The sequence below is a fragment of the Metopolophium dirhodum genome, chromosome 1, assembly GCF_019925205.1.
Source record: "Metopolophium dirhodum isolate CAU chromosome 1, ASM1992520v1, whole genome shotgun sequence".
Taxonomy (NCBI): Eukaryota; Metazoa; Arthropoda; class Insecta; order Hemiptera; family Aphididae; genus Metopolophium; species Metopolophium dirhodum.
In genome coordinates, this window is record NC_083560.1 from 122,785,459 (window position 1) to 122,807,693 (window position 22,235).

The 22,235-nt window shown below is 27.0% G+C and overlaps 2 protein-coding genes across 8 annotated transcripts in view; one reads left to right on the forward strand and one right to left on the reverse strand.

Annotated features, from left to right (window-relative positions):
* The window catches only part of LOC132937436 (probable phospholipid-transporting ATPase IA), a 35,647-nt gene extending 26,380 nt beyond the window's left edge, over nucleotides 1–9,267 (reverse strand). For 3 of the 6 annotated variants that reach the window (XM_061004262.1, XM_061004263.1, XM_061004254.1), the window contains exon 1: nucleotides 8,683–9,149. In XM_061004262.1, the coding sequence (XP_060860245.1) occupies nucleotides 8,683–8,731 (49 nt within the window). In that variant the 5' untranslated portion in view covers nucleotides 8,732–9,149. Of the gene's footprint in view, nucleotides 1–8,682 lie in introns of all 6 variants that reach the window. The other 3 variants (XM_061004257.1, XM_061004258.1, XM_061004260.1) reach the window with 3 other exon arrangements.
* Nucleotides 9,268–9,452: 185 nt separating this feature from the next.
* Nucleotides 9,453–15,445, forward strand: LOC132937437 (vesicle-associated membrane protein 7). Of its 2 annotated transcripts, none has more exons than XM_061004265.1 (6): nucleotides 9,453–10,007; nucleotides 13,729–13,958; nucleotides 14,156–14,293; nucleotides 14,360–14,450; nucleotides 14,514–14,674; nucleotides 15,111–15,445. In XM_061004265.1, the coding sequence occupies exons 2-6, from the start codon at nucleotides 13,755–13,757 to the stop codon at nucleotides 15,168–15,170; spliced, it is 654 nt and encodes a 217-aa protein (XP_060860248.1). In that variant the 5' UTR covers nucleotides 9,453–10,007; nucleotides 13,729–13,754; the 3' UTR covers nucleotides 15,171–15,445. The 2 variants fall into 2 exon arrangements, with proteins under 2 accessions (XP_060860248.1, XP_060860247.1); XM_061004264.1 differs by having other exon boundaries at nucleotides 9,458–10,003.
* The last annotated feature ends 6,790 nt before the right edge of the window (nucleotides 15,446–22,235 follow it).

Genomic DNA, 22,235 nt, shown 5'->3' on the forward strand with positions numbered 1-22,235 from the left:
ATATTTTTTAATTATAACAAAATAGGTAACTAAAATCGTTATTCGTTTTGTCAAAAATTGAACTTCAAATGCTTACAATAAATCTTGCCTATATAATATATTTAGGTAATCTTTATAAATTGCAATAGTCAACATTTACAAGGAACCTTGTATTTCATTTTCAAGTATTTTGACCAAGCGAAAAACGTTTTATCGACATTTATAGAAAAACAACTAAAAAAAAATTGAAAATCAAAATATGTCTATTATTCAAAGAGAGCAAAAATAAACATTTTACAAAATGCGCCCATGCATACAGAAAATATGATATTAAACTTTTCGCGAAAATTTCAAGTATCTTCCGTTATTCGTTTTTGAATTACAATAAACTAAGGAAATCAATTTGGTCAAAACACTGATTTTGCGTAACAATTCCCGTTAACATGCAAAAAACAATTCTGAGCGGATCCACTGACGGATTTGAGACGGTCTGTAATTTATTTAACTTTTAGTAATACGGTAGGTCAGATATTCATTTTTACCGAAAAAATTAAAAATATTATTAATATTTAGGTAACTATTATAATTGATAATAGTATAAATTTGTGTATTTATATGTATTGTGTATTATTTTTATTTACTTTGAGGCAATACTGACTTACAATACTGTAGAACGGTGTGAATAGGTTCGTGGTATAAACTATCGCAAATATTATTATTTTGATGAATCTCGTAAAAATGTGAACATTCGAGGACGTCGCACCCGCATAATATGTTGTACACACATAGCAAATTTCTGTTCACCCATTTCAATATTGTGCTGTAAGTTTTGATATTTGAATGAATTGACCTATTATCAAATATTTAGGTAAGAACATTATCAGTGTTCTCTCGTTGGATTTTTACGGTATTTTAATTTTTAAGTGAATTATGAGCATTTTTAAATACTAATATTTTACATACTCATAACTCACTAAATACATTTTGATTAATTTACTACTTTTGGGTATAATTTGCTGTGCATATGGAAGCAAAATCATATTAAATTTTAATTTTTAGCCATCCCGCGTGGCGTTACTCGTGAGACTCGCTTATGGTTATGTGAACAGTATATTATCAAGTAGACACAGCGAGGTGGGTGATAAAATAAAACCTATATTACTATATTAGTACATCTTTGTAGTTCAAAAAAATGTTTATACAGTGTACCTAAAATAGTATTGAAGTCATAGTTGATCATCCCGAATTTTTAGGAGTATTTAATATTTATATATTAACATATTTTGAGGGTTATTTTATTTTATTTTTACGGACAAATCGGCGTAATTGTACCTAGCTTTGTGAAATAATTCGTATATATTACTTGCAACCAAAAGCAACCATTAATAAACAAAAAACATTTTTCAATTTCCACCGCGAATCTTAAGATCCCCGTTTGACCACCTCATTAAAATATGAATATCAGAAAATCCTTTCTTATTGCACATCTAGATCATTAAAGGAACCATTATTCCAAATACCAAGTACGTACGACGTACGTTTTGTTTTTTAAAACCAATATTGTATATTTAAATTAAATATTGCTTGATAGATGGCGCCACTGTTGTATTCTTACAACCCCTTAAAATAAAGTGTATAGACAATGTTTATTTAGGGTATAGTGTGTATACTGAATTTCAAAAAAATCAGAACAAAAAAAAAAACGTTTTCAATTTTTACCCCTTTTAACCCTCTTAGGGGTTGAATTTCTAAAAATCCTTTCTTAACGGACGCCTTCATCATAATAGCTATCTGTATACCAAATTCAAGCACGATCTGTCCAATGGTTTGAGCTGTATGTTGATAGATCAGTCAGTCAGCTTACTGTTTTATATATGTATACAGATATTGTGATTTTCGATATTTTTCTTACTAATACCTGAACAATTTATAAGGAATTTTGTTTTAAATTGTCAAGCTTTTTCACTCAAAAACAAAAATTGTACCGTACAAAAATCAAAAAAAAAAAACTATAAGGTTAAAGTTTTAAAATACCTATAAACAGCACAATTATTTCACACTTAGAAAATGCTAATATAATTTTTTATTGAAAATGTTAAGTTTACAGTAATTAATTTTTTAGTTACAACAAACAAAAACTGTTGTAAAATTATTTCGTTTTCCGGATGAATAAGATAAGTATGGGGACATTTTTTTTACTTTTGACCCCTCAAAATACCAACTACATTTGCAATGAGAAGAAACCACAGTCAAAATTGAAGATTACATTTTTAAATCTCCTAAAGGAGATGACAGACACACAAAAAAAACAATACATTCATTAGTCCCATCAAAATCTAAAAAAAGGGTAAACAAAAATGAAAGTTAATCAATATAGTATCAATCCAATAATAGGAAATACAACAACAAACTAATCTCAACACTTATTGACTTTATAACGAGTCCAATCTCAAGTATATTAAATGCTTAAACTGAACTAATAAATCTACCCTATAAATTAGAATAATAGACGTTTAATACTCCTGACAAGATATAATAACAAAAAGTCAACCCTATAACCACAAATTTTACAAGTTCCAAATTTAAAAAAAATAAAAATAAAAACCTTATCCGTAAAAGTAAGCACCAGGTAAATAATTAAAATAATTAAATTATTTGTCATACAATTCTTTCCAAATGTAAATTGTGTGAATATTATAAATTAGTATCAACACAACACACCAATGTATGAAACAACAAAATAACAGAAGTAGAAAGAAAAATTCAACAGCATTTATATTATTAAATTTAACAAATTATAATGAACACCAAAAATATTCTCTGTAGGATCGAAAAGAATAAAAATAACTAGCTTCACAATATCATCAGAAGAAGAAAAGATAATAAACACAAAACTAAAAGTAACTATACTTAACATGGCCGGCTGCAGCAAAATTAGTGCACTAGGCAAAATCAAATTTTGCTGCCCCTAAAATAATAACACAGTGATCACATAGGATCAGGCCATTTTGATTCTATTAACCAGTTGATTTCATAAAGCATCTTTTTTTCAATATAATATTTGGTTTGGGATTTACATTTTTGATTCTAATAATTTGTAGTATCTAGATACTAGTGATCACATTAAGCGGAACTCAATGTATTATTACTGTTTTGAAAATGCCGCCCCCTACTAAAGTGCCGCCCTTTGATATGGGCCTATGTCTCCTACCTCTTGAGCTGGGTCTGATACTTACCAACTTAATATTTACTATTAACACAATAACCTTCAAAACCTTTCAGAACGAGAGGAATTAATGATTTTTTATAGGTAATCACAAAATTAATAACTACATTGACTGTAATATGAAAATTATACTAATGAGTAATGCCATTTGGTTAAATATACAATATGTCCTTTGAAGAAGTGACCAACTGGTGTCATATACTCATATGATAGTATACCTTAAGTTATGAATAAAAACCTTTTAAAGGGGAAGGGGTCTAACTTTTTTAAACAAAACTGAACCTACCACACATTTACTATCGAGTCTTCAAAACTTTTCAACTTTTTACTGTAATTTTTTCTTATTTTAAATCTATTTTATTGTCCTATCAACTAACATACAAAATCAAACAAGAAATGTACAAATTATTTTTATTTTATTAAAAAAGTAAAAAGTTAGAAAAAATTTGCATTTTTAAGGAAATTGCGAATAACTCCAAATGGCTGTCATATAGTATGCGGTCTACTGGCAAATGCGTTCTACCGGCCGCTGTAGGATGCGATATACCTGCGACTGGCCGGTTTTTACATAGGCCTAAGTTAATTTTACACTTTTTTTTCGGTCAACACTTTATTTTTATTGCCTTATACACAAGTGCACACTCAACGGATCAAAAGTTTATGGAGACCATTATGCTTAAAAGTAGTTTAAAATATGTGTGGTACAAGTCCTGATCTCCTTCCAAGGTAAAATTATTATAAGTTATGTACAATAAATTTAACGTAATACATATGATACATATTATTGCAGGTATCTCATGGAAATATGGTGGCGAGGAATAAATAAATCGGATTTATTTAATGCATTTTTGTATAACATATTATATTATATTTATTTATATTCATTGACAATAATTTTTTTGACAAACAAATTTTTAATTATTAATTTTTTACTAGGTATTACTACTACAATAATTATATTATAATATTATGATATAGTTTTTTATTTATTTATTTTCGGTAGACCGCATACTATATGACAGACCTCCAAATAATGCTGTTTTTATTTTATTATTCTACAGAATTCTGCATTTTTTAATTTAAAAATAATAATTTGCAAATTTCTGGTGTGGTTGTATATGTTAGTTTGAGCTGTGTGTGTTTGTTGAATTGAGGTATACTATCATATGATGCCAGCCGGTCGGCTGTCCAAAAACGGAACACAGTAACTACCACTTTTAATATTTTGCAGGAGAGCCAGTTTACTAAACTGATAATATTTGATAACGAGGTATAGGAATTTTGTATATAATAATGTAGATACTGTGTTTAGAATTTTAAAAAAAACTTGTCATACTATGATAGTTACTTGTTACTTAATCATAAACTAATGGTAATATTGCAAAGAGGTTAGAATAAAAAAAATCGGAAATTTAACAAGGAATATGAATATGTAAAAAAGTCCATCCATTTTGATAAGAGGTGTAGTTACTGTGTTCTGTTTCTGCCGTTTTTGGACAGCCGCGGTCACTTTCACAAGGGACACATTGTAAATTATTTTTATAATAAATACACTGAGGTTTCAAAACGTATTAACATTAACTATTGGCTATTCGTTATATAAAAATTACCCAATATTAAGATAACTAAAAATTAGTATTATTCAATTTCATAAAACTAATACTGTTGACATATTGATAACTTACAATTACTATTATTTACTTTTTTGAATTTTCAAAAGTGTGGTATAAATCTGCGTTTTACAATTTTCAGAGTTCTAATAAAAAGTACCCAATATTATTATCACTGTTTGTTTAATCCATATCTTATATTTTAATTATAAATTATATTTCGGTAACTATAAATAAGTTTGCCAAAAAATATACAACTAATAGATTATATCATATTACCTAATTCATTTTTCAATGATCATAATAATTATAAATTGTAATTTCAATGCCAATCGGATGTCAAAAATAAATTTGTTCATAATATTTAGTAATTTATAGTGTATACTGTATCTTAAAAGACCCATACACCTTTTTTTAATTACCTTTGTGACAATCAATATATCTCCTCAATACAGTTTTTTAAGTAAAATGTAAGAAATTATATGGGACATTATTAAGGCTTATCTTAATTACTCGTACTATACCTCAACAACTAGCATGTTATTCAACATCAAATAAAATACTTAATACTGATGGGTATGAGTATAACTATTAGTAGACATAACAATTTAAACGATAGAAATATAACATGATTTTTATTCAAGGCATTTGCTTACCTATTAGAAATGGTTGATTAAAAAAAATAAATGTTAGTTATAGTAAACCTTGATTTTAATGATATAAATTTTAAATTTAAACAATTAAGAGAAACATTTAAATGGTATATGATTATATCAATAACAGTTTTAAAGTTAGCCAATTATTTTAAATAAATATGTAATAAATGACATATTACATTCTTCCAACAGAAGAAAACGGCACAAAATAAATTTAAAATTAAAGAGAAACTTATAATTTATTAATAAATTTTACAAATTTTAAAATTTTATAGAAGAGTCAAATTTTTATGTATTATCAATTATATTTTTTTATTTTTGGTACCTATCATAATTAAATTATTAAAAAGGAACCAGAATCATATTATAATCAACTATTGATAGTCACACTGTGATTTTAACTGACTCTATTTACTATATTATTGTCTTTATATGTAACAACAACATGTTATTCAAAAAGTCTTTCTGTCTGTACATAAAGATGAATAAAAACTAGACAATCAACAATAAGCGAAGTATGATTCAGTGAACTTTGTATGATGAACGTGCACCGCAATAAAATACAAATAAAACTAATAATTAGGTAACCTCAAAATGAACAAACTAATTACTAAATTTACTAATAACCTCTAAATACAAATTCTAGAAAAAAATACTAATATATTTAAATTAACATTGCGACCCCGCCAACCCCAATAAACAACATTTATGGGTATCCATAATTAAATCTATAACTATTACCAGCCATTACCAGTAAACAGTAATAATGAATAACTAAAAAATACAAAGAATAGGTCAGTTTTACCATATCCAATGACATGTCTTGATGAGAATAGTTTGTGAAAAAGATGTTAATATCGATTATAAATACTATGTTAAAATCAATAAATTTAAGTTTTAAGTTTTTTACGTTGATTAAAACTCTCATTTTTTATTTAATTGATAGTAGTACACTATGTTAAACTTATTATGAGGGGTGGATTTTCAAACTTTTCAAACCCTCAATCTACTTCAACTTAAACAAATTTAAGTTCAAATTCGAACATCTGGAACAGTTTAAATTGTTCAAGCATTATCAAGTTTGAAAATATGTTCAAGTATGACAGCAGATTTTTTTTATCATTATCAAATGTAAACACTGTTTTACTTCTATTAATTTTTTTAATTTATTATGGTTAAACTTTTTTTATAAATAATAGACTTAAATACAATTGAATTTATTTAACGAGACATTAAAGTACCAAAAAGTTTGTTTTTTTATACATTTTAAAGATTGGTGTAACTAAATGGACTAAAACATAAAGGTTATTAGTCATAGATTTTAGTTGCTGGATAAGTGAAATTATAAGTAGCAACTGACTTGGTAATTCACTGATATGTATACGGTATTTGTTACAAATCAAAGAACAAAAATAAAATTAATGGATTGATTCACCCCTATATGTGTATTATGATGATGTAATATTATAAGTTTGAATATGTGAATGTGAAAGTTTTTATCAAAAGTAATTTAAAAAATATTTCCAAAATTCAAAAAAAAATTTAAGCCATACTATCTTAAAATGAGTCAAAATATTCCGATAATGTTACCATTATGGAAAATGCTAATATAAGTATTTGGTGAAAATTTCAAGGGTCTACTGTTATTAATTTTTGAGTTACACCTAAAGGATAAAATCGATTTTTTCAAAAATTACTATTGCATAGCAATTACCACTTTTTTTTTTATTGACACTTTCTAAAACTACTTGGTATTTTCAATTTTGATTTTGCTATAAGTCCCAACTAGATTTGATGCTGATCAGAGCATTTTTACTACACACAATGTTGACGACAAGACGGAAAAAAAATAAAAAAACACATAATTGTAAAATCAATACATTATTTTGCTCCGCTCAGAATCTAATATATTATAAATTAACCTTCCAATGTTTTAAATCAGCAAATATCAAGCAAATATGTCTATAATATCATTACATTTAAGTTCAGCAACTTCTTTTTCTTTAGATATTATAGCGAACTGGTGACTTTTTTCGGGACAGAGCGCTTCGAAGATACTAATTTTTATAATTTTATGGTTTTTATATTACAACAATTGAATGTATAAAATATTCCTAAATGATATATTTATTTTTTTGCTCATTAACTTGACTTTTTTATTGTATCTATAAAAGCAGGGCCTTCTGTGGTGGTCCAACTGTGGAGAAAGCGCACAGATCGAGGGCCCTACTCGCCGTGCATAGATCTTATACTAATAGACGGACCACGGTATTAGTTCCAGCGGCCTGATCAAGGTAATACACTGCACATGCGCACTACGACTATAGAATTGTACAATAATTTTAAATTATATTTTGTTGTAGAGTGAATATACTAACCATTATTAACAATGCTTTAATCCTCAAAGAATGGCAACAATGGTGTCTCGCTAGGAAAGACCGCACCACCCACCCGCATCCCACTTGGATGTTCCATCTATTAGGTATATGCATTTACCTAAGTCTGGTAGTTTTTTTTACATGATGAGTTGAAATAATAGGTAAAGGGAATCTAATAAAATAAAAGAGAACTTGAAAGGCTACATGTCTACATATAAACTCAGAGCTTAACATTTAAAATGTGTTTCTATTGTTACCATGTAAAAATGGAAAACAAGAATAATGTTTTCAATTGAATAATGAAGTATTAAAGTTTAAGTTAAATGAATGCTGATAAATGATAACTAAGTAATATCAACAAAAAGCCATTATTATTTAAACAAATAATTGTGTCTTTTAATCATCCTTCAATACCTCGACCAATACACATACACAAAACCAACTAATCCTGGGCATTTCAAATTAAGCTAAAATAGTTTTATATTCAAGTATAATACCTACTAGATTTAGTTGAATAATTTTTAATACTAAGTCAAAAGGTTTTGAAAAATTTATCAATGAGTTTTGTAAAACAGCTTTCTAAATTATGCGAAAGTGAAAACGCCCTATTTGTCAAAACTTGAAATCTAATTGAATAATCTTACAATTATGAACTTACTAGGAAATTGTGGACATTTTTTTACTGAATTTCTTGTGTTTATAAAAGAAGTAATGTTGTGCCAACTATGTGAATATTAATGATTTTTCAGCAATTAGTTAATATTATCAGTGTTAGTGTAAAATAAATTTAATTAGCAAATATAAAAGCAACAAAAACTTATTAATATACTAACCGAGTCTGGTCAATTGCCTCCTGTTGCGTATCCAAGAGAACATGGTCATAGATTGATCGTACTTTGAGACACGACTAACATTAACCACAGCCTAAGTGTAAGACGTCACTGGAGTGTCGGCACATTATCGACGGTCAGTGGAAATGCATAAATTCACCATTAACGATAGAAACAATGGAAACAAACTTTAAGTTTTACGCGTTTGAACCAAATGTTATAAACGTGAAAATCAAACAGGAAATGTGTGTTGGAGAATTGATTTCTAGCGTTTTAATTGAAAAGCGACTATTAAGTTCTTATTAACAAACAATCGCACGGTGTGATGTCTAATGTCTATGAAGCCGTTATCTGTATTCAGCAGCAGAACAGTGAGCTGCTGTTATCTGTAAACGTTTTACCGTAAATATTTTGTTATGCCCCGACGTCATTTGCCCAACAACAACACTACTACCATAGAACAATAAAGAAGCGACAGTCGATCGTCCAACACAAAGTTCTTCTGTTTTTCAGTTTCCTTATTTCTATCGCGAGAGTCCACATCACTCAAAATCAATTATAAGTACGAAATAAAACGCTTGATGTTATCGCGTAGGCACTGATTTTTAGGGAGCGACAAAATCCAAAATAATTGACGTAAACACGCGTCACGCGACGGTACAAGTGGTCGATCTCCGAGATATTAATATTTCCCAGTTTTTCCTTGTCTATTTTTTCTGGTCTTCCTTCTCGATTTCGTAGCTTGGTGCAGATAAGCAGCGGCGGCGGAGATAACGCGAACACTCAGCGAGCAACGACGCATCGACAACAACATCGGACATAGTACCTAACATAGTAACATACAACAACAACAACTTTGATTTAATAATTTTTTACCCATAGACCCATAGATTATAATTTATAGGATTATTGTTCTTTTAATGGCTACGTCGATCATATTATTATAGTCGTTACGAGTTGTGTGTCCGTTGTTGTAGCCGATTGCGCGCCCTCGTCGAAAAACAATTACATTTCGAATAATAATATTGTGTGTCGTCCTTGCGCACGGTTGCGTCACACATATCATTATCCCATTTCGGTTAGCGAACAGTTCTGTGTCCGGTGTCGCACACAACTGTCGTCGTCTGGCTTCCCACTGTGGCAACTAACGTAAAGAAACCCCAAAGACAAAAGTGATAGGCACCAAACGCACGATCGACGACGAGTGTCAATTACTGTCCGTGCACATTACCGAGTGGTACCACACACCTACCCAGAGAGCTTTTTTAAACACTTTATGTTTGTCGAAAAATGAACGTCGTTGTCTGAAACTTCTAATTACGCAGTAAGTAAGTTGTAATAAGTGCGCATCGTAGAAACTAACTGGTGCCTACACATTTGCATTTTTTGGTTTTTTTTTTTTTTTGGTCCTTATTGTCAGTCATGATAAATTTATATTATGCAATCATCACTAGGACACCACTATATTCCTACTTGAACAATCACTCAAAACCAATCTATGTAAGAACTTTATTTACTGATTTTCTGATAATTTACCAATATTTGTATTGGTCCTTTTAAGTACTGAAATGTAAGTAGGTTCATAAATAAGTTAAGTATTTAATATTCCACATGTATAATACAATATACCTATTTACACAATTTTTAAGTAGGAATATATTGACATATTTTTCTATAGGTGACTAGGTGAGCAATTTAGCAATAATAGGTACACTACTTCACAAATACTACTAACCTATTAATTCATTAATGCCAGATTGCATGAACAATCACTTAACATTTAACAAATCAATAGTGAGCTAAAAGTCCCTTATAACGTTATACATGATTTAGTACCCCATGATTGTTCCATTAAATTAATCAATTTTATATGCAACCCGGCATAAGTTTATTCATGAAATGAAACATGATAGGTATGATGTATATTTTGTTATATTCTTAATTATGATGTGACCATGATACCTTTATACAGGCAATCAGTGGCATATCCAGAATTTTCAAAAGGGACCCCACACATACACATATACTATAATAGATAAATAATAAAAATCAATTGGTAATTAATAAACATCAATTTAAAACAGTCAACGGGTAGGAAGCAAAGCATAGCCCCCCTCGATAAGCCACTGCAGGCAATATTTGGCCTTACTTTATTGGATTTTAAATTAGCCCCCTGAAAATCCAGATTTACTGTAATTTAATCATTAAAATAATGTTGTCTAATTTTATTTGATACACAAGTTTTTCCTATATATAATTTTATAATTTGTGAATTGATTAATATTTTAGTTAAGTACCTATACATATACCTACCTATACATTTTTTTCTCTTTCTTAAAATTCCATGTTTAGTCTTTTATTAAGATTTTATTAAGTATTGGAAGAGGTGATTTTCTGTCTTTGTCTAACATACGTGGAACATAGGAATTTAGACGTGTTGAATTTTTTGTCAAGTCTACTTGAAATCAAATTTTCCAGATTCTTAATTCAACAAATATTGAAATATTCTATTTTTTTATTATCTATTTAGGGAAATAAAATCAAAACTTGATCGTGCGCTGTCATAATCACATTTCTTTGTTGAGGTGAATATTTTCTATGGCGTTGGACTTTAAATATATTTGTTGATGATGACGTAGCAGAGAGAATTTTGCATTGAATGATTTACTAGTTATCAATTTACCAAAAACAGATTATGTTATATATAGTATATAATTAATATGAAAAATTAATTTATATCATGTTGTAATGACATGGAAAATATAATGTGGCTCTGTAGAAACATGTTACAATCCTCCTTTGTATCCATTCTTTTTTACACTTTTACTGGCATCATCTGCGAACAGAATGTTATTACTGTTTATTAGGATTATTGTAATTAGTATAAGTTTTTATAATAGTAATTAATTTTAATTATTATAATATAAGTACTGTATATTAGATAACTTAAATGTGGTACCTAATTAATTTTATTATTATTATTATTACCCACAAAATAATCTAAAATTGTCTGAATTGTCTTAGGATGTTAGGTATTTTTAATTGCAATAGTGATTATTTTTGTGAGATGTTTAGTTGGTTGCCTTTTGTTGTTTACTCATAATACGGAAAATAATATTTTTGTACTTTTTTTTATTGATCTTGAGCCTGGCAACTATGGCTATTAGCTATTATAGGGATTACGGTTGGAATGGTGGGTACGGTTGGTTAGCAACATGTGTATGTGTGGTAAGGTTTTTGTCACTACGAACCCGGTTGGTCACCCATCCGGGAACTAATGGCAGCGGCCGGTACTTACTCTCAATCACGTTTCTTGACTAATTTCAGCCACATTCATGTAGTTTACATTAAATAAAAATGTATACTTTAGGGATCCCATTCATCCTGTATTTTATAGGATTATCCCGCATTGAATGAAGCGTCCTGCTGTCAAAACTTACCAATAATAATACTTATCAGTTTTCATAGGTACATGACTTGCATTTTATTTTTTTTAATTAGTTATTAAATCTTTATGAATGGCATGTTTTTAGATAGGTAAGTTAGAAATAACCCTATACATTTCAAATTTATTTTATATATTATAGTTACCTAACAAATACAACTGAAATATTTAATAACACCATTAAAGTATGTTTTTGATTAAATTTATTTAACGAACTCTTGACAGACGATAGTATTTTTTATTGTTTTCTACCTTATTTTCTACATAATAAGCTCATGAAATATGTAATACTAAAAGAAATAGATAAACTAATGACATTACGTTACATTAAATGCAGTCTTACCTAATAAATACATTTTATGTTATTAATTATTACATAATATGTTAACTCATCAGTGGTTGCAATATATGCTCACGTTTAAATATTTTTAGGCACCACTATACCACTGACTAATTTCTTACATATTTGAACTGAAACTATTAATATTTTCAACTGACATATTTACTTATATTGATACAATTTTATGAATTTACCTTCTATCAAATTTCAAAGTAATTTAAACATGAGGAATTAATCATAGCTTATATTGTTAATTTTATTTTTATATCTATAATTGTTACTGTTGTGTACATAAAAATGGTTAAAAAAAATTATAAAATATTGTATAATGTTGTAAGGTTGTAGAATAGTATGTTAGATTCTCTTCATGATACATAATACTATTAAGGTGATGATCCTGATTTTGTATTTTAAAACAAAATACATGGTGTCTTATCATAATAATCTGATGAAGAAAGTATTTTTTTTATCATAATAACATTTTAATAGTCTTAAAAACTGTGATCCCTGACAAAAAATATTTGTTAAATTACTAAAAACAAATATACTGAGTATGACGCTTACACGCAACTAACGGTGTTATCATAAACTTGTCATCTGAAAGTTTGGAAGTTTTTCCTAAAAACTCTATGGTCAATAATATTAAAGAACAAAATTATTTGATGGATAATATTAATTAATAAGTAATAAATTGTGTTTTTACTCAATTAACTTATTTTTAACACTAGCTATCTAAATCACGGATAGTTGGGATAGAACACCTTGATTTAGATTAATTAATGATTAATAATTTATTGATTAATCATTAATGTAATTTATCAAATATTATTACCAACTTAAAACAAATTATAGATATAGTAATGTATTATCATTCTTCATGATACTAAATATAAATATAAATTATTATTATTATTTGGTTCATATGATTTATAGCCGATAGATAATAATATATAAATATATATATATATATATATTTATTTATTTTCAACTAAGCAAAATTTAAAATAAATGTTTTTTTTTGTAAGAATCTTGTGGGCATGTTATGTATAATATTATATATAAGATCAACCTTGTTGTTTTTGATTAGGTAATTAATTTAAACTTAACTTCATAAATTAATTTTAAGTCTCTAAATAAAATTGTAGTATAAATTAAAAACATAAATTATGAATAATCACAGGTATAATAAATAATTAATAATTTCATAATAAGTATTACTTCTTGTTGGTATTGGTATAAATTAATTATTTTCTATTTATTTCAGGCAGTTAATAATATACTTGATAAGCAATGCCGCTCTTCTACAGTGTAGTAGCCAGGGGTATGGTCGTACTAGCCAAGCATGCCAACTACCAGGGAAATTTCGGAGAAATTCTGGAAGGAGTCTTAATCCAAATTGGACCTGAAAACAAAAAACAAAGTTTACTACATGACCGTTACTTGTACCACTACATTTGTGAAGATCAAATAGTTTATATGTGTATCACAGATGATGTAAGTTTTAACATCAAATATTTTGGTACAATAACACTGTAAAAATATAAATTTAGCCATTGCGCAATAATCTGAATGACTTTTTAGAGATTGTTGTCATGTTACAACTGAATATTACAATTTTAAAATAAGAAAAGTGAATTAATAAGTTATATGATCAAACATTCTACAATATGATTATTCTCATGTATTTATAGGAATTCCAAAGATCTAAAGCATTTTTTTTCTTAAATGAAATAAAACGAAGATTTCAAGCTACATATGGTCATCGTGCATCCAATGCTATTGCATATTCCATGAATTCTGAGTTTGCTCCAATACTTGCTTCTGAAATGGTACTAAACATTGTATGCTATGTAAAATATTTATTTCTTAGATAGTAACAAACATTTTTTTTGCAGAAACGATTTTCTAGTCCAAATGAATTTGATACATTATCAAAAGTACATGGAGAACTAGATGAATTAAAAGACATAATGGTTCGAAATATTGGTAAAAAATAAATATGAGCTTTATATCATTTTAATTATAACAATAAATTACTACTATTTTCAGACAGTGTAGCTCTTCGTGGAGAAAAACTTGAATTGTTGGTTAATAAAACTGAAAACTTATGTTCACAATCCATGAATTTCAGAGTTCAAAGTCGTACTCTACAGCGTTCATTATTCTGGAAAAATGTCAAAATATATGTTTTATTTATAGCTATAGGATTTGTAAGTAAATATTTATACTGCGTGATAACTTTCACTGACTTTACTATAATATTTATCAATAATAAAATATAATATAAAATGTTAATCAAGTATTTGCTTTGTGGTGTAACATGTTCAAGATCGATAATATGAAATTGTTATTTTCACAGAGTTTTAAAGAATTGGAAAACCAAAAATGTGTTTAACTAACCACATATGCAATATTTTGTTTATTGAAAATTCATAATATTGAATGCAATTGATTACATTTTTCCCATTTCTTTTGAAAATGCTTTGATAAATAATTGTTATAAATTGAAACTATTTCAAAAACGAAATAGAAAGGATTCTAAAACTTAAGTTTTAATTAAGTGTATTCATAAAAAGAAAATTGTAAAATTTATATAACTTTCAGAAACAAATTTTAAAATTCACTAATATGATATTTTTTTTTCAGGCTGTTATTTATTTCATGACTGCTTTCTTCTGTGGATCACTTGCTCTCAATTGTAGTTAATTTTTATGAAGTTATAATATTTATTTTATGTATACTTATGCCAATACAATGTCTCAAATTTTATATTTACAAGAAAATTTACAATACCTATGCTTAAAATGTATTTATACTTAATTATTGTAAAATGTAATTATTATAGATTTCTTTTGTTATATCTTTTTAGTCAATTGTTATATACATGTTAGACATTGAAATATTGTGATAAAATATACTATTGTACAATAAATTATTCCTCAACAATTTTTACTATAAACTATAAACTTTTAAATCACAAATTGTATTTTACTTACATTCATATTATCTGTCCAATGTTTTTTTTTTTTTTTTAATTAGAATTATTTATTTAGTTATTAAATAGTTATTTGTTCTAAGTCAAGAGCAAAATAATTTCACAGGAATAATCAAAAAACTATCACATTTTCTAAATAAAAACAATATATAATGTTATATTTACAAATGTTGTAATTTATATTTAGTTTACATAATTTAAAATTAAATTTTGAATTTGCCGTATCAAAAGTAGATTAAAAAAATCACTATATTTTATTGAATAATCTACTATCAAAAGTTAATATTAAATAGTAATAATTGTATGTTAGTTTGATATCTACAATCCAGCTATGAAAAATGATCTTTCATTTATATTGTTAGCCGAATGGTGTAATAACTTAACTTCAATGGTTTAAAGTAGCAACCTTTTTATTAAATCTGTTCATGTTAGGTAACTGTAAGGCGGGAACAGATATTCAAAATACAAATAATGTAATTAGACTATATTGAGATTAATAAAAATAATATGATTTTTTACACGATCACTAGCTAAAATGATAAAAAAAAATTATTATTTTAATATTTATAATACAATTCCAAGGTAGGTAATGTGTATTTGAGCGATTCTCATTCTTAAATATATTTTATTAAAATGTTAAATTATTAGGTAAGTTAAAAGTAAGATAAAGTTGACTGCTGCCGAGCTTATCATAGTACTGGTTGATTTACTTATCACTAGGGCTTGGATTTCAGTACATTTGCATAATTTTTTTTCCAAGCTACAAATGTGTTTTAAGTACTCTATGTTACAACCTCAATATTTGTTGTGGCATTTATGACATTTTTTACCTATTGCTACTATTATGACTAAAAAATTTACTTCATTGAAATATAAACTTATTAATATAAATAATTTTCATTTTAGACTGTAGGTAACATTGTGTAATCTGGTTTTAAATTAGACGAGGCTGAAATTTATTTTTATCTCACAATGTTACATCAACCAATAATTAGCCGATTTAAGAATTTTAACGGAGTATTACAATTTAATACAGTGTAATACAAATGTAATTTTTTTTATATTTAATAACATACTTATACAATTTTAAATATTAAATGCAATTTTTGATATTTCTACAGCATTTAAATCCGAGCCCTACTTATTATATATTAACCCTAAAACGCTAGAAATTCATTGATTCTATGAATATTGTTTATTTTATAAGCATTTACTAATATATATATACATACACACACTCAGTAGGGTGCCTATATGATGAGGGGGGAGGGGGGCATATGATACATAGCCCATAGTAAAATGTCAGGTTGAATTTAAAAATATTACAAATGTGTACTGTACATTTATCGAATAAAATTTGTAACTCACAATAAATCCTGATAAAACTTTTTCACACAAATCTATACAGCATCTATATTCTGTAACTTGAATATGATATTATATCAATGTCAATAAAATATACACCTTTCAGGTACCCTGGTTAATGTAGACATAGTATTGAATTATTTATTGATCAATAACTTTTAGAATATTTTTATTTATTCAGTACAAGTTATTTTGTCTAATATTAAATAGTTATTAAAATGGAATTTATTGAAAGTTAAAGTTCAAAATGTTGATTTTTAATGATTTATTGATTTTAAATATATTTTTTGGTTATAGGTACATCGAATAAAAATGTAATTTGATGGAGATATTTAAGAGGATGTCAGCGCTCTGTTTGTTTTTTCTCTATGGCCCATTCACTGCACAGACAAAACGCATTTATGCAGAACCATTTTTTTTTATGTTTATGATTATGAGTAATCTTAGAGTAATACCGCACATTATAAAACCATAGAGAATAATATTGTTGAGGTTATGACATATCAATTTGTCTAAAATATTTAATATTGTCTCAAAACAATTTAAAAGAATTTTTTATTTTGTAAGTCGAATACAAAATCAAATAATAAGAAAATTTAAAACCAATATTTCAAACCCTCAAAAGTATTTGTTTATTTATTAATAAATCAACGGGTAAACATCTTTTTGTTAAATAATATAATGGGAAACATGTGGTATTGAAGTAATTACATAGAAATAAGAAAATATATAGGTAGAGTAGATGCAATAACTAAATAATGATAAAAAAAAGCTATAATAATAATAGTAATAATAAATTAATAAATATCAATAAATTTTAATAATTATGTAGGTGTAACTGAGATATATAATTATAATAATCCTAGTTGTACTTTATTTTTTAACTGATTTAAAGTGAGGTTACAAAGAAAGGTTCAGTATCATCCATTAGTATTCTTTTTGAATTGGAAAATAAAAATATTAAATCTAGAGTTCTATTATTACAGTAGATAATCACTGTGTGGTTATCACAAACTCAACACCTAAACTGCTAATTACCATGTTTAACAAAATATAATATAAGTATTAAAATTAAAATAATGACATAAATGATCATATTTTGTTAATTGCAGAAAAGGGGCCAATATAGGCAATTTTATATACGGATCCGAAAAATTCTTTCCTGCGAAGATCCATTTGTGAATTTCCGAGACCTCAAATAAAATGTATATTACGTTTTTCGGTTGTTTTGTTTTAATTTTGAAGACATACAGATATTTTATACATTTCCAATATTAAATGATATTCTATAAGTTAAAATTTCCAAAAACTTATGTTTTGTCTTTAATCATTATTGATCATGTCTATTTCTATTCTCAATAACACGAATTATTATCGTAGCATCTATGTTTAGATTTACACTTCACAGTCGTAATTTAAAAAAGGTGGGTAAGTGGATGTCGCTCTGCTATACAGTAGGTTACAAGTGGGTCATTGTAATGGATGGTGTTAAATTTGAATCAATGATATAATATCATTGTATAAGAAAAACGATTCTGAGCGAAAACTGTCAGTCAGCCTATGATATTACCAAGTATATTTGATGATATTATTGTGAATAAAGTAATTTATAAATAACCTATTTACTCCTAGCCTTGTTTTCAATTTTCAATCCTTAAACATTTTATAAATTTTTAACTACAAAATAATTTTTAAATTATAAATTTGAAAATTTTGTCAAAATTTGAACTTTAAATGCTTATAAAAAAAAATTGTGCCAATGTATTATTAATATTTTTTAACTGCTATTAGAACAATATATCAGGAGCCTTATATTAAATTTTCACGCCTTTTTACCCAACAAATAAAATTTTATTGATATTTATAGGAAACAAAACTAAACAAATTGAAAACTTACAATGTCCGTAAACAGCTCAAAAAGAGTCAAATTATTTTCAAGATTTTATCGTGTATAGAAAATGCTAATATAAACATTCAGTGAAATTTTCAAGTATCTACAGTCATACGTTTTTTAATTACAACAAAATAAGAAAATCGTTACATGAGAAATCGAGTGAATATCAAATGTTGAAAAAATATGAATTTCAAACACTCATAAAAATTTAATTTGACTTTCTTGTAGACATTTTTTTTTGATAAAGGTAGACAAACTTATGGACAATCTTGTATTACATTTTCAAATCTTAGATTTAAAAAAAAAAAATTTTTATGAATTCTCAACTCAAAATAATTTGCTAATTTTCATGTATTTTGTCAATATTAGAACTTTAAATGCTTATAAATAAAAACTGTGACTAAGGATTTTAATTTTTTTCATCTGCCTTTGAAACAATAACCTAGGAGCCTTGTATTAAATTTTCAAGCTTTTTTATCCAACAGATAAAATTTTATTGATATTTATAGAAAAAAAAACTAAAAAAATGGAAACTGAAAATGTCCGTAAACAGCTCAAAATAAGTCAAAATATTTGGAAAATGTTATGGTGTATAGAAAATGCTAATATAAACATTCAGTCAAAATGTAATTTACCTACAGTCATTTTTTTAGAGTTGCAACAAAAACCAAAATCGATTTTCTCGAAATCAGATTTTGCGTAAAAATTCCCGTTTTTCCTTAATTTTTCTTTTGTTTTTCACGTCGCGTTTGAAAACTAATGAGAAATTTTTACTTTTGACCCCCCCCAAAGTACCAACTAGATTCACTTTCCTATCAGAAAAGTTACTGTTGAAGAAAATCCAAGCACTTTTACTGTCCTAAAAGGTGATGATAGACACAAAAAAAAATTCAAATCACTTATGTAGTTATGAGTCAAGGCTCTTGACTAGTGTACTGTAGGTACTATTTTGTACCTAGTATAGTAGGTCTGGTTTATTCAACACATTATACATTTGTACATAGCATTTAAATTTTAAATAGGTATATTATTTGCAGGGCTTGTAAACGTTATAATCATGGCTAAATATATATTTAGCCATGGTTATAATAACGTTATATTTGACAAAAAATAATTGAAATTTATTGTAAACCTAATTATTACGGAAAGCGATAATCAAAAACAATTAAATACCGCGAAACAAAACAACGATTAACAAAATATATTATATTATATCATTAAAACATAACGCAATACGTAATTTATAGAATTTCATTGAACGAAAAATAATGCAAAACGAAATAATTTAAAATGTATATTGGTTTCGTAGAAATATTTATTTCATGTTACGGGCATTATAATTTATTATAATATTCCGTAGCCGGGCTATTACCTGCCCCCACATGGCCACATTAGTTATTATTAATACATTGAATAGGTATTAAACTATTAACACTATTCTAAATAACGATAATCGCAAAAATGTTGTAATGTTTTAATTGTAAATAACATAAATCGGATTTTTTTTTCAAATGCAAGCCATGATTATTTGACTTCTATGCACATAAATGAAGTTTTAAGACCAAACTTAGATCTCCAATAAACTAAGAATATGGCTGCATAACTTTAACTTGTCTGTTTGTATGGAGAAGGTATCATTCAATGTTTAAATAAAGATGAAATTATTGATATGTTGGGATCTTCCAGGAATAAATTTAAAAACTACTATTACAATAATTTATAGTTTATTTAATGAACGTTGTATTTTATGTTTATTCGTTTTTAATAAAGAGATTATGGTTACATATTATTTTCTATTGCCGTAACAGGATTACAGTAACACAACACCATGACCTTCTCCTGGAATCTGTTTACTATTTTTTTTTTATAGTCACGCACTCACGCACTATTTCGGGGTGAAATGGCTGACTCCGAGAGATAGGTGTCCTATTTGTTTTTACCATGTTTATATCCACCGACTATCGGTATGACAATTATTATTATTTATTATTTATTATGCTGATCCATCTGCCATCAATCGACATAATGTCGACACACCACAATATTATTACGTGTGTTAGTTGTGATATGCCGTCATGCTGATGTCCCCGTTTTATTATTGTAATATTATGCTAAATTGCAGTATGACATTACTATAGTACTGAACAATGGGCACATACATAATATTAAGATTTAACATTTAAGAATATCTGTCGCTGGGTTTTTAATACTATCATAATATATTATGTATAGTATATTGATAATCTCTTACGTACAATTTTTGTATTATTATTTATTTTTATCGTTACAGTAATAAAGATTTTATTTTTAAATGTTAAAACCTTCATTACTGTTATAACTCATAAATAATAACGATGCACCCGTGAACCGCGTCGAAGCGTATAACTACGGCATTATTAGTATATTATATTATCAAATTTTAGGTAAGGACATTATAAGTGTCAGCAATTTTTCAATAGAAATATTTCAAGCAAGATATGAATAAGTATGTGATATATTACAAATTAAAAATGCTCGTAACTTGCTTTAAAATTACAATTATTGAAAAATCGCCGACGCTTAACTAATTATTTCACCAACATATTATTTTTAATATGTATTCCTAATTAAGTTAGTTAATTAAATAATCCCCAGTTTAATGCTACTGAGGATTTTTGAATCGTTGTTTAAACTTTATGAAATAATTTCTTTAAACAACCATTATAAGTGTATTAGTAGATTCGATTATGAATAAAGGATTTAATACTTCAATAAAAATACAAATTTTTGGTGCCCCCAAATATTGCGCTTATGATCCGCATCAAAGGAAAGCCATGTGTGTGTGAACGTATTTTCGGCAAAGCCGTGCAGCTACGGTACCTACTTATTTATATTAATTTTTTTAATTTTGTAATATTTAAATTATTTTTTAAATCATTATAATCGAAAAGCAAATGCCGCTACGTCTGGGCGCGCCTTAATATAAATGTAAAAATGTTTGCACTTATTGTATAATGTTATTTATGAATACGTCCACTTCTTTCCGTTTGATTGAAGAAAAATAAACAATAATAGCTTTGGTCACAGTATCCTTTTACTGTGCCATATTTATGCAAGGACAAATGGGACATTTGCACTGGGCCCACTCTAAGAGGGGCCCACCGACTTCAAGCATACACAATTAATTGTATAACTTTCTATCATACTTTGGGAAAACAAAAAAGATATGGATTTTAGTTGGATATTTTGGTGGGTTATAAAGTATGAGTTTTCCCTGAAAACGACGACCTTAATCAACTTTGCCGATTACAAAATCTAATTGCCGTTTTTATCGTCGTAATATATATTGACGTAATTGTCTTGCATAGTAACGTGATATACGTCAGTCGTATTTATTGTATATCTATTCAATGTCATTTGTTTATTATTTTTAATAATTTAAAATGTCAAAAAAATAATTAAGTGGTTCAATGAAGAGAAAATTAAAGAATAAATGTCATGAAGAACCAAAAAAAACTACACGGTAGACGGTAGTTTA